The sequence below is a fragment of the Chenopodium album genome, chromosome 14 (genome assembly GCF_948465745.1).
Source record: "Chenopodium album chromosome 14, dcCheAlbu1.1, whole genome shotgun sequence".
In the NCBI taxonomy this organism is placed as follows: domain Eukaryota; kingdom Viridiplantae; phylum Streptophyta; class Magnoliopsida; order Caryophyllales; family Amaranthaceae; genus Chenopodium; species Chenopodium album.
Window position 1 is genome coordinate 5172031 of NC_137847.1, and position 14721 is coordinate 5186751.

The 14721-nt window shown below is 34.2% G+C and overlaps 1 protein-coding gene across 3 annotated transcripts; it reads right to left on the reverse strand.

Moving 5' to 3' along the window:
- Positions 1-1188: 1188 nt before the first annotated feature.
- Positions 1189-12855, reverse strand: LOC145579923 (cadmium/zinc-transporting ATPase HMA3-like). Of its 3 annotated transcripts, none has more exons than XM_081637230.1 (10): positions 12756-12855; positions 12130-12408; positions 6397-6654; positions 5723-5820; positions 5099-5354; positions 4846-4983; positions 4159-4486; positions 3796-3998; positions 3482-3693; positions 1189-3299 (listed from the first exon to the last, which is right to left on the reverse strand). In XM_081637230.1, the coding sequence occupies exons 2-10, from the start codon at positions 12359-12361 to the stop codon at positions 1575-1577; spliced, it is 3450 nt and encodes a 1149-aa protein (XP_081493356.1). In that variant the 5' UTR covers positions 12362-12408; positions 12756-12855; the 3' UTR covers positions 1189-1574. The 3 variants fall into 3 exon arrangements, with proteins under 3 accessions (XP_081493356.1, XP_081493357.1, XP_081493355.1); XM_081637231.1 differs by lacking the exon at positions 12756-12855 and adding an exon at positions 12572-12747; XM_081637229.1 differs by lacking the exon at positions 12756-12855 and adding an exon at positions 12532-12747.
- Between the last annotated feature and the right edge of the window lie 1866 nt (positions 12856-14721).

A 14721-nucleotide genomic window follows, 5' to 3' on the forward strand; every position in this document is an offset into this window, starting at 1 on the left:
GTAAAAAAATATTCCAATATAAAAAAAGTCAAATTAGAAAAATATTCTCAACTTATTGAAGAGAAAAATGAATCATCTTAGAGTTCCTATTCTAAATTTTTAAATATAAACTAGTCACACAATAAGAAATACGTATCCAACAAATTATAATATAAGAAGCTGCATAAGTTCCATCCTAAAATCATGTGACAATATGAATAGTAAACCATGCAATTTATTAACTAATCACCTTTCTACCACTCCTCCTATGTGGGCAATTATTCTTCACACAAATGTGTTACACTCGTACACCCAACATGAACACATAGGTGTCAATCAAAAGATCCATAAAAAGGCAATGCATGTTATGTTTAACAATTGGTTGAAATCCATCCTTGCATTATTAATTTGTCTATTTCAACATAAAATTGGTTGAAATTCAATCAAAACTAAACTTTAACAAAGGACTTTTAATGCTAGATTAAGAAATATGTATGGCCAGGTATTATTAGACGGTTGGCATTGGAGGGCTCTTATGGCAACACAAGAATAATGGAATAAATAGAAGTAAGAGGTAGAAATGCAATGCAATCATATTTGAAAATGATGCTTAGCATATGTCATTATCCTTGGACCAGAGCACTTTGTTTATTACTCATCTTCAAAGCATCAAAATGATAAGGTAAAAAGTTAGATGTGGATTGGACCTAATCTATATGGATTGACTCTAATGGTTTGAAAAGGACTAGCATTAGCTAGCCTAGTTCATGGCACATTATCTCTTATACATTTACGCTTTAAAGTGTGATCACACAAGCTATGTGAACTGTACTTTTATGCGCGTATACATGTGTCAATCGTATGTTTTAACTCTATCATTGTGCATACAACTGGTTGTGAAGTGAATGTGTGATACGTGTGACTCGTAGGGTTAACCTGTTTTATTTTCCCATAAGTTTCTATACTTTTATTAAGTATTTACATGTAACAAGTTTATGTGGCTGTGCACGCTACATATGGACTGTATATGCATGTATATATGTGTTAGTTGTATGTTATAATACTCTATCATTGTGCATACAACTAGTTGTAAGGTGAATGCGTGATAAGTGTGACTCGTAGGTTAACATGTTTTATTTTCCACAAGTTTCTATATTTTAAATTTTTTTTATTAAGTATTCATATGTAACGAGTCAAGTTCATACTTTCAACGACAGTTTGAGATGAACGAATGGTTGGATACATGGAACAAATATATTTATGGACGGGGCGAGTTTCTTTGAAAAATAATTTCTTAGCCCCATCCACTCTTTACTAAAATCAACAGTTAATCACAATATGAGAAATCAAGGATGGATGTAGCAGCATCAATCTGAACTTGCTCCTTCAAATTTACATGTTAGAATTGTTCCCCTGGCTAACTTGCCCAAAAAAGGGGCTACCTAAAAAAGACAACCAAATTTTCAACTTTTTATAGAAAATTAAGGTTGAATGTCATAGCTCCCACACCCATCAAAAAAAAAAAATTAAAAAAAAAAAAAAAAAAAAACGAAATGAAAATAACCCCAATTTTACTCTACACAACACACTTTGTACTATTCAGTTACAATTTCTGTAAGCCCTCCAAAAGCAGGTCCAATATGACCCTGTGGACCACTGCAACACTCCTTCCTGAAGCTCTTGCAACATGCCCCAACCTCCCTCTTTCTCAAACTGCTACACACATGCTTGGCAACTGCGTTAGCATGGCATGATCCATGTGACAAAACACGGTGATGGTGGTGATGATGATGTGCTACATGAACATCATGGGATTTCGAGCAATGTTCATGTTTCGATTCCATATGCTTGCTTCGCAGCACATCATTAACAGAATTGCACTGTACAGGACTTATCTCATTTGTGTCTAGGCATTTCACTTTGTTTGTCTCATCATTGACTTCACAACACGAACTCTTCTGTTCAAAATGATGATGTTCATTTACCCCCAAATGATGATGCTTCTCAGAATCCAAGTGATCATGTTTGATACATGAACCAGCCTGACTTTCAAGCAAGTCAAGGCAATGATCGTCATCAGAACATACATTCCCTTCACAAGTACTAGAGCTATGTGGGTCGTTGGACTCACACTCTGATGCGCATTCAGGGGAATGACAGTGTTTCTCATGTGTTTCATGAGCGTCTGCAGAATGACAGTGTGAATCATGTGTGTCATGAGCATCTGCAGAATGACAGTGTGTATCATGTTTGTCATGAGCATCTGCATGACAATGCGGTTGATCAGTTGAATGACAGTGTTTATCATGTGACGCATGACAATGCGGTTGATCAGTTGGTTGACAGCATTCAGATACATGTGCTCCGACAATTGGATTCACATAACTAACACTGGAATGGGATTTACTGCTGGTAGTCTGACATGCAGGCGCACAACTCTCTGAAGAACATTTAGCAGATTCACACGACTCAGGATTAGTCGTCTGACAAGGTTTAGCTAAGTGACTCTGAGAAGAACAATTTTCTGGCCCACAAGACTTGGTTTCAACTGATTGACAAGGAGTAGTCGAGTGACTCTGAGAAGAACATCTTGCAGGGCCACATGACTTAGTATTAGCTGTCTGACAAGGAGTAGCCGAGTGACTCTGAGAAGAACATTTTGCAGGACCACATGACATGGTATTAGTCGTCAGACAAGGAGTAGCCGAGTGACTCTGAGAGGAACATTTTGAGGACCCACATGACTTAGGTTTAGCCGTGTGACAAGGAGTAGCCGAGCAATGAGGCACTGCAGTTTTGGAGCAACACTGCTGACTTGTCTTAGAATGATGGTGTTCTGTCTTATGAGAATGACACAATGAGAACATTCCAAAGCACCGGCTACTGCCATGTGCATGGCCTGATCCCCGTAGGAGAAGCATGCTGTTAAAGATCACAACCAAGCATGTCGCAACATCAGCTAGAACTGCCAGCCAGACGAGTGGATGGCCTGCAATGGCAAAAGCAATGACTCCAGCCTTGGTAATGATAGAGATAAATATGTTTTCAATCACTTTTCTGCGGGTTTTTCTAGCTAGCTTAATAGCTTTCGGTATTTTCCTAATGTCATTTGACATGAGAATCACATGCCCTGTCTCAGTTGCCAATGCTGAGCCTGAAACTCCCATTGAGATACCCACATCTGCAGTGGCTAATGCAGGAGCGTCATTAACACCATCGCCTACCATAGCTGTGGGTCCGTCTTTCTTGTAGTCCTTTATAATTCTTGCCTTGTCCTCAGGCAGAAGGTCTGCATGAACTGCATCTAAAGTTTTTCCAAGCTGCAATAATCATAGAAACCTCTAGTCAGAAAGTTCTATTCATATCTTCATGCTATAAAAGAAATACTCTTACAGTCCCTTTCAAAGCACTAGAGTAAATAGGCTAGAAAAGGCTAAACTTGGCAAAAGTGTCTATAAAGGGTTTAAATCAATTACTATGAAAGTGAGGTCCAGAAATAAACCTGCTCTTGTGCACGCATTGCTGTAGACCGGGTATCTCCAGTGAGCAAAGCAGTCTTTATGCCCATTGATTTCAACTCTCTGATCGCTTCAGCAGCCCCTGATCGACAATCATCTGAGAGACTGAAAGTCCCAATAAGAACTCCTCCAGAGTAAACATAACCACAAGTTCGTGCTTCCTTTATACTATCATCACCATGAACAATATTTGAAGCTAACATTTGGTTATACAAAGAAGATTTTAGTCAGAAAGTTCGTAAGGAATTTTACAAAAAGATGTGATTAGAAACAATACCATATAGTAGAAGCTGCTTACCTACTGTACAATTGGCCCTTCGGCCTAGCTTCTGGTTTCCAATGTAGATTTCCCTTCCATCAATCTTCCCGAAAACCCCTTCTCCTGGAAAATTCTGAAAGTCTTCCACATTTTCAGGCTTCGGTTCAATGCCTTGAGGTCGCCCATAATCAGCAAGCACAGCTGCTATAGGATGGCTGGACTTGCTTTCGATACTTGACACCCTTCAACAATTAATAATTCATCAAATTATATTGTGATCTAAAAGCTCCATATTCTGTAAAAGAAATACCTATATTCTTTCATGCAAAAACTAACAAACTATATGAGGACGAGGGGTGATAAATACATGTCAAAGATCGGCAAAAGCTATAAAACACCTACCAGTATACTAGAGTTGTCAGAGTAACATCATCAGCAAGTGAACGGAAGTCTGTCAAGGTGAATTCACCCCTTGTTATAGTTCCAGTCTTATCGAAGGCAATGTGTTTAATTTTGGCAAGAATTTCAAGGTAATCTCCCCCTTTTATCAGAAGCCCTGAAGTAGCTGCTCTTGAAAGTGCACAAAAAGTTGCAACTGGTGTCGAAAGGATAAGTCCACAAGGACATGCACTTACTAAAACTACCAGTGATAAGTAAAACCAATGCTTCTTGTCATGAAGTTTCATTGCAACAGGAACTACTGCTATACCAGCTGATATTAAAACAACAGCTGCAATGCATAGCCAAAAAAAAAAACACACTGAAATCATGCTCATTTAAAAGTATATTGGTCCGAAATAAAAGAACCTAATCAATTTTGACAGCAATTTCACTCGTCATTCTGATGTTTACAGTAAGGTTATGTCTCTTCAACTTATGGAAATTAATTATTAGCTAAATTCAGTTTTGATCCCATAAAATAGTAAACACATGTGACAAACAAGCTGATGAATTAGCCAAAAAAAATTAAAATTAAAAAAGAGCACTTTATGCAGTATCAATAGTTTTTGGTATCAGTTTTCCTCAGCAAACATAAGTTCAGTTCCGTAAAAATCAGCATATAACATCAGAAAAGCAGGATTAACAAACCTGGTGTATAATACTTTGCACATCTATCAATTAGCCTCTGAACACTAGATTTATTGTTTTGAGCTTCTTCTACTAGCTTTGCCATTTTTGCAACTGCACAATCCTCGGCTAAGGCAGTTGTTTTTACGCTGACATAACCTATTATTTTAATTTGAAATGTTATCAACAGAAATAATATGTACTCATAAATGTAATTAATTACTTAATATAAAGTGAAGAGATCCTAGACTATAAGACTAGGGAAGGAACTTACCATTTACATTTACAGTTCCTGCCCAAACTGTAGAATCCTTTTGCTTGGGAACAGGATATGATTCCCCAGTCAAAGTCTTTTCATCGACTTCACAAGTTCCTTCCACAACTACTCCATCGATTGGTATAAGTTCGCCCGACTTAACAGCCAGAACAGTATTCAGCTTAACATCTTTCACGTTCACAACTTCTCCTGTTTCTGCTATAGTTGCTTGTTGAGGTGTCATGCTCAAAAGTGATGACATAACCGCGGTTGCCTGAGACACGCAAGGAGGGGAGGAAAAACACATTATTATTGAACTCAGCTCATAAGTGCATGAGGTTGACTTAGCGTGTTCATACCAATATTTAATAAGGAAATTTGTAGCCAAGAAAGCATAGCAATTAAAAGCATCATTTTTTCACAAAATATATATATAAAAAGGCGCTTTTGTGTAGAAAATTTAGCTCACAAACTCTTATTATTGATGCTTATTTAAGCCTTTTATGTACTCCTCTTTCGTATCTAATTTGGCTAAATTTGAAAACGACAACATTCATGGCCTATAAAAGACAGGGAATACGCAAAATGAAAACACAACAGAAACAATTACTGAGCAGGAAATGATAAGAGTAGAGTAGAAACCTTTTGACTAGCCCTTGATTCAAGCCATTCCGCGATGGTGAAAAGAAAAACTATAGTGCCAGCTTCTGTATAATCTCTCATCACAAGTGTGCCTACCACTGCCAAAGATCATGTTTAACATTACGTTAAAGTTAAAGAGAAAATACCAGTAAATCACTAACGCCAAATCAGAAAAATTGCACAATATTACTTCTCAGCCACTTGAATAAGTCTGCATTCACTGATCACCAACATTCTCAATTTCATTTGAAAAATGATCATAACTTAAGAGGACAATAACAGAATAAAACAAAAGCAAACCACTCTGCAATTTAAAGTGCCCCGGGAACTAAGAAGAAGTACTAGGGTGATAGTGAACTGAATGTGGTACTGTTTACTACAGCGCGATTTGCCATCCTATATTCCTACTGTCAACAAGTGATCAGCTCATACAAGTTGTGCAGTATAACATGAATTTCTATGTCAACCAAACGACTACTTAGTTGTTCGTATGAACTAATATAAAATATCACTATACAATCGAGGAGGAACATGCATGTTTTCTCAGCTTTTGCAAGCTTGACAGACCTAGTAACCATGTATTACACTAGTGATCCACAAGCAGTAACAACTAGCGACATCAGGTAACAATGTAACAGATAATAAAAATAGAATATCTCGACATTTGACAGTACCTGCTATGAGCATAAGAATGTTGACATCGAGGGTAAAATTTTTTATTGCAATTACACCCCTCATGAGAATAGGCCAAACTCCAACAGCAACCGCTGCAACTGCCAGCCATTGGAAAGGGTGGTATACGTACTTCAAAAATGACAGTGAGAGGAACAGTCCTGAAGCAATAACATAAGGGCTAGGCCATTTCCCCCTGTAGCTCGTTTTCCCGATTACTCTCACGTTTGCTTCTAGCCGAGCTTGATTCAAAGCCTTCACTGTTGTAAGAAATGTACATAAGTATTATTTTAGAAAACCACTAGGTATTTAAAACTACTTTCTAAGAAATGAGAATGTTTCAAAACTCAAGAGATAGCTTGTACTTGGAAAGCATACATTTTTCAAGCATACGAGTGCATATCATTAATCAATAATTATTATACATCATTAAGTAAAAATATAAAGAATTGTTATCTTGACAGCATATGCTGAGACGAATTTAACAAGATCTTCACATTAAAAAAAAAAAAAATGTTTTTCCATACTATAAAGTAGCAAATAAAGTACTTCGTATTACACTATTATGAATGATTTTTGTGTAAAAATTAAAAAGGTACAACTAAAAAAATTCATTACATGTTCGTTCTTGCATGTATGACTTCTCCCATAGCACTATCATGTTCTTTAATTACTACTTGACACTCCTTAGCCGGTACTCGTGTATAATGTTTGATGTTTAAAGAGCCACAATGGCCAAATGACGTACAACAAACAAGATTCGATCCAAGTACCATCTCCCAAGGGCCCGAAATTTTAACCAACTACGGAGTAAATGAAACAGGGGTAGTAATAATTGTTCGGGACCATGCAATTATATCAATATTATCCATCTATTATATTATTAAAACGCAAAGGGACAAAATGCTACTGCCATGTGCTACATCATCGCTATGTATCACCCTTACGTGTCATCACTCTTAAACGCTTCATATGTGCAACTTTCGTATTTAATTTTCCCCTATATTATACAAGTAACTTTTAAGTAATTACACAGTAAACTACAATTTAATTTGTAAGAAATAAATCACATACTAATGATTGTTAATTCCTTGGATGATAATACCATTATACCAATTAAGCAAGCAATTATACAAAGTAATATTTACAAGTATACTACACATCTCTTTTTCTATTCCCTTATATTTTTTAGGAAAATTTGTCAGAAACAACCTTTTAAAGTGTCCACTTTATTTAAAACAACCTTTTAAAATTTTTTTTGCAATTTCAGACCACATTATAAAATTTTTTTATCAAAGACAACCAAATGTTACTTTTCGGCGTTGACTCTATTTTTCCCGATGTTGACCACGAGTGTGCGAGTCACGTGACCTCCTATATTGCTTAATACACCCCTTTTCCCCTCCAATTAACTCCTATTAAAACCCCTGCTTCTGTTTCATCCCTCTTTTTGTACGAGTGAATGGAGGGAAAATTGGTGTATTAAGCAATATACGAGGTCATGTGCGTTGCACACTAATGGTCAACATCGGGAAAAATAGAGTCAACGCCGGAAAGTAGCATTTGGTTGTCTTTGATAAAAAAATTTTATAATGTGGTCTGAAGTTGCAAAAAAAAATTTAAAAGGTTGTTTTTAGTAAAGTGGACACTTTAAAAGGTTGTTTCTGACAAATTTTCCTATTTTTTAAATTTTATTTTAAACTTGAGGTAATATTTTCAAAATATTATTTAAACTTAAAATAAATTTTTCATAATTTTGTATTTAAACAAAACACGAAATATCGCTCGAGTCACAAACTAGTTTTACATGAAAATGTGAGATTTAAACACATTAATTTGTCCTATTGAACTGGGTAGTGCGAAGCTAGTCAGGCAGTCATTCGAAAACATGACAAATTAATGCCCTCCTTTTTAGCTTAATGGAGTCTGTCACGCATCTTCCACATTAACTTTTCTAAGTTGTGAAAAAGTAGTTAACACTAGTAATGGATTAACGATGTATTATTGCTACTTTATCTATAATTATTATTGGTTATTACTGTATTAATTTCTTAATCGTTCTTTAATTGTATATTTTTTTTATTGTTACCATTATTGATATCATTATTAATTTCTTATATGGTGGTCCAAATAAATGTTACACCATTAAGAATTAAAAGGTTTTATTTTAGGGGTTCTTATCGAACCAAATTGACACTCTGAATCTTAAGTTCTTACCATTAATTGAAATACGATGATTAGCATTTATTCCTCAAAAAATAAAAAAAATAAAAATAAAAATACGATGATTAGCATTAAATACGTATAGTACTAGTATCATATTGAATATTTGTTACCTTTGGACTTTTACACTATTCTAGTATTCTTAGAGCTGTCAATTCGGGTAAACGGGTCGGGTTTGAGTCAGGTTAGTGTGAGTCGGGTCATCTAGGGCCGGGTCAATACGGGTTAATGTCATAATATATGCGGGTCGGGTTTGGGTTGGGTCATGCTTGAGTCGGGTCACGTCGGGTCATACATCTTATCGGGTTTGGGTCGGGTCTAGATCGGGTTACATTCGGGTCGGGTGAAAAATAGGTCGGGTTAAATTCAGGTCTTTACGGGTTTAAACGAGTTAGGGTCGTTCTCGAGTTTGAGTCGGGTTCGATTCAAGTCAATTATTTACGGGTTATAATCAGGTCGGGTCATTCTCGGGTTCAAGTCGGGTTCGGTTCAAGTCAATAATTTGCGGGTTATAATCAAGTCGGGTCATTCTCGGGTTCGAGTCGGCATCGGTTCAAGCCAATAATTTGCGGGTTGTAATCTCTTTTTGGATTATTTTTTTAGTAAAACAAGATTAAGAAATAAAGTGTGTTTAATTTTTAGTAATTTTAGTGTTTCTTGATTTCTATAACCATTTCTTTTCAATTTTAGTTATTTCATATGGCACAATTCCCATCTTGAATTTAATTCATAGAAAACCGTATGTTTCATTTCTCAATTGTTTTGTCCTTGAAATTCGTCCCTAAAAACTTGTTGTGAAACTAACCTCTTAAAATTCAAAGTGAAATATCGAAGGAATAGAGTTAGGATTCAATTTCCATTTCAATACCAACATGAGATAACGACCTATACATATTGATTCAATAACAAGTCGGGTTGAATTTAGGTCGGGTCAATAACAAGTCGGGTTGATTCGGGTCGGGTTTGTAACAGGTCGAGTTGAAATTCGAGTCGGGTTTGTAGCAGGTCGGGTTAAATTCGAGTCGCGTTAGGAACAGGTCGGGTTGAATTCGGGTTTTAACGGGTTAAAACGTGTTTGGATAAATTTCGATTCAGGTCGGGTTCGGTTCAGGTCAATAATTTACGGGTTATATTCGAGTCGGGTCGTCTCTAGGTCGATTAATATTCGGGTTTGGATCTCAAATATTCGGGTCAACTCGGGTTTAGGGTTGTTTTCAGGTCGGGTTTGGGTCACCATTTTTTTCGGGTTCAGACGGGTCGGTTAATAAGTCGGGTTGGGGTCGGTATTTCGGGTCGAATCAGCTTTTGACAGCTATAAGTATTCTCAAGTTAATTTGTTACTCCATATAATGAATATTTAGAAAAATATACAAAATGAATTACTCCGTATGAAAATTCTTTTAGGGCAATTTTCTATAGATTTTTAGCCTAATTTTCAGCAACAATTATATCCCCATTTAATGCATGAAATGCATGATGATAAAGGAATATTTTAACAATAACCCACTGATTAACAAGATCATGAGACTATAATAAGTAAAACCTCCTGAATTTTTTAAAAATCAAGGTTAGCTAGAAGCAACCTCTAGTATTAAATCTCAACTACCAACATTATTAATTAAATGAATGTGAAAGAGGTGTTGTACACTACGGAGTACTACACTTGTACTACTCGTCGAATATCAATAGCAAAGGATAACTTTTTTTTTTTTGAATTTTTTTGAAGGGAACGTTAGCAAGATATTTATTTCAAATCAAGCTCTACTAAAGTTAACAGGCTAGCAAACTAGCAAAGTATACCTATTACTACTAACTCAAACTTGGTCTATTAGTAAAGATTGCACTCCGTATTTCACAACTTTGAGGTTACATATACAAACTTACAAAGTAGATTTTGGAACTTTATATACTTTCTTCATTTTACTTGTCTCAATCAACCATTTATGAAGATTTTTGTGGGTATAACAAATATCACATGTATTCATGTTATTTTGCTTCACGCAGTGCAAGAGAATAGGTCGTATTTTTCGTGTCATACATGCATGGGTTGGAAAACGTGACAACAAATAAAATCTACCCCCTCAAAAAAAAAAAAAAAAAAAAAAAAAAAAAAAAAAAACCTTAAATGATTATGTCACGTGCTCAAAGCCATTAATATCATGCTTGATTTTATTTCGTTTTGGACAAAGAGTACGATTTCCATGTGTTTTATTTTCAATTTCATATTAATTTTAACAAAGCAAAATTTTTATAAAAAGAAAAACTACGAAATTAAAGGTTTACCTATGAGAAATTCATGAAAAAAATTAAAAAAAAAAAAGAGTCACAACATCGGTGTCACGAAAATACAAAACTTTGAATAGTGACCTAATTTAACATGATAAACGCTGTGTGATTTAGTGACAAAGGGAATAATTTAGCACGCAAATGCAAATATGATGAATCAATAATGACTACAAAATGATAACAATTAACAAATAGAGCATTTAAACCTGAAAAATCTCTGCATCACATCAAGTTTGTTTTCAACATGTCCAAATTATAAAATAAAAATGGGTTTCTTTTTCTTTTTTGGCCTAACCCCCATTTTTGCTGCTTTTCAAAAGGAAAAGACTAGAAAGATAAGGAAGGGTGGTCAAACAATTTTCTCTTTTTTCCCAAAGAAAAAAGCGGTGCACAAGAATGACACATTATTGTTGGCTGTTTTTTGCCATAAGTTAACATTGATTTTATTTCCTTTTCAATTTGATTCTCAAAAAAATTTATTGGAGAGTGTTTTTTTTTTTTCTTTTTTTTTTGCGAATGAACTGCAAGAGCAATACAAATTACAAATAGCGGGGGATTTGACATCGAGGCAAAATTTTTTTTTTTGAAACCTGATTTTGTTATGTTTTACAGCTAACTAAGACGTCGCGTCTTGTGTGACACCCTCTTGTTACGAACTTATGTGGCTAGTGGCGGACATTGCTTAACACGTTACCATAAAGTTGATCGTATTTTACGATTTATATACAAGATAAACATTAGCATGCAAAATCTTGTTCGATTCAGCAATTAAATCTCCTTTAGAATATGTTAAAGCGTATAAATTTAACCTTTTTTTTTTTTTTTGAAACCATATAAATTTAACTTTGTAACAAGCTTTTAGAAAAAATAATTCAAAAAAAAATCTTTATAACTTTTTTAAATAGCCGAAATGATTATTATTGTGAGACTGTATGATTGTCTGTATCATACATATTCTTACACATTACAGTAACAATTTGTAAAGAGGAAAAATGACAAAACAAATTAATGAGAACAGCTACTAAAAAGATCATCAAATAACATTACTCTTTCTTGTTACGTAACAAGTGTCCATTTTCTCATTTCTCAATTATAAATATTTCAATCTACCCCATCTACCCCAAAACTCGAGTTGAATTCTACTCGACTCGACTCATTAACACCCCTAATTCACACATTGACGTTTACAAAAAGAAGAGATACATAGAGATAGAGAGTGAACATACCAATTTGATGTTGAGATATAAGGAGGGTATCATGCACAACAATGACAGTTCTAGAAGGAACAATCACTGAAACCTCAACTACTCCTTCAAGTGGTTTCAGTATTTTCTCTATTAATGGAACTTCTGATGAACAGCATAATCCCAACACATCAAAATAGCTTTTTTCTATATAACTTCCTTTTTTTTCTTTGTTTACATCACTTTTTTCTCCTCCCTTTGAAGATTTATCCATTCTTTGCTGCTACAACAAGTTTATTTTGTATCTTTTTTTTTTTAAGCCTGCACAACAAAAAAAAAAAAAATGACATGTTAACCACATAAATTCATAGAATTTTCTTCTTTTTTTTGTTGGGGTAGGAAATCACATGGAATTTTTTTTTTTAAAGGTGATTTATTGCATACACTTTAAAAGATATCTGTAAGGAATATGTGCCCGACATACAATGAATGTCAGCTAACTTAGCTGGTTAAGGTGTTGGAAGGTTATACCCAAAACCCAAGATCAAATTTCGAGAAGAGAAATGGCATTTGAGTTTCAAAACCCCATGTGAAAAAAGAAAAACCCAACAAGAAGAAAGGGAAGGAGATCAAAGCAATAAAGAACAAGGAGAAGAAGAAAAACTAACCAAACTATGAATTAAAATAAGAAGGATGAGAATCATATAATATGAATGTATTTATAAAGAGGTGTGAATTAACGAGGAGAGAAGAAGATGGAAAAAAAACAGAGGAAAGCAAGGGACGTTTATAAAAAGGCATAAGAAATGTGAGATGGCAAAAGGCGAAACATTTTGCAAAAGCTATGCGTCATTTAAACAACAATTGGGTCCCTCCACATTAGCGGTTACTACATGTTAGTTTTATATGAAATCAATTACATAAAATAAAAAAAGAATAATATTTAAAATATAACATTAAATTATAAAAACTGTTCATAATTACTTTTGCTTAACTTAAATTTTTTGATTTTTTTTTAGAAAGTATTAGTTATAATTGCAAAATTTATGGGTAGAATTTCCTTACTTAGAGTCATGTCATCAATCAACAATCAATTAATTTAACCAATTAGAATTTAATATGTATAAAATAGGAAATCAAAACTAAGTTAAAAATAGAATATATTCAATATGAGTATATCTTTTTAAAACGCCTAAAATAATATTACGTATATGGCCAATATGGGACTAACATTATGAAACGGAGGGTGGACCAAAATATTACTTCATTTCATACACATTGGAAAAATAGTTATATACAACTAATACAAGTAATTAATTAAAGTTGCTTTATACTTTCCCTGTCCTTTTTTTTCGTATTTTTTTTGGCACTAGATGTGATTTAGATTATTTCGAATTATGTTATTAGAATGTGAAATTTGTATAAAATTTTTCTGATTGATAAAGATATGAGAAGGTAAGAGCATCGAGAACAATGATATATTATGTGGACCCAATCCAAAACAAGAGTATGAAGTTTAATGAAGAAACATGCATATTGTGAATTTGTGACAAGTAAAAAGTTTATTGGGGGGACAAAGGGATTATTTCCTTAATTGTATGATATCTTCTCCAATTACTTACTAGTCAATAAATGCTATCTTTACTTTTATAGTGTTTTTAATGCAATTATTTTACCCAAAGTTTGAGTGTGAGGGAAAGTTGAAGTGGTTAGAGCTCGCCTCTCGGTTTCAGGAGATTCTGGATTGATTCTCATCACCCATTCTTGTGGCTCTCTAAACAACAAAAAAAAATTACTCAAAGTTTCATGTGACTAACCACACCATATGATCGAGGTTACTTAGTCAAAGATTACTCAATCGGTCAAGGGTTACTCGATCGATTAGGGATTATTCAGTCGATCAAATGCTACACAGTCAGTGTTTTTGTGTGTGTTAACCGACCACACGACGTGACCAACCATATAAAAAATGCACTAATTATTTTATCATCAAAAGATTTAACTATGTTTTACTCCATATTATAGATTATACGGAGTATAAATTTTGTATATTCAAATTAAACAATAACATCTTTTTTAGGCCAGGTAAAGTTATCATTCATTATTATCAAGGGGATCTGATAAATTTCTTCAACTGCATGTCCATGCATTATCTTAAACCTGATATTAGGATAGATTAATTGACGTATTTGCACACATATTGATGCATCAGATTGACCTTAGTTATATAATTAATTCATGATATTTTATACTTCATATTAAAGGAAAATTTGTTAGAAAGGTACTTATATGTTTTTTTTTTTTTTTTTTACGAAAAAGGACTTTACATGTTTAAAATGGTGAAAAGGTTCTTATAAGTCACTTTTATTGTGAAGAGGGATCTTGACATCGGAATATAGCCATTGACTTTACTTTTCCGGTGTTGACCATCACGCACATAGCACGTGATGTTTTAAAAAGGCCATTTCGTTCATTTTTTCCCCACATTTTCATGTTCTCTCTCTTTCTATCCCCAAATTTTGTCTCAAAATTCCTTCTCTTTCCTCAAAATCATGGGAAAAAAGAAGGAAAAGACATTTTTTTTAAACATCATGTGCATTTCACGTGATGGTCAATGTCGGAAAGGTGAAGTTA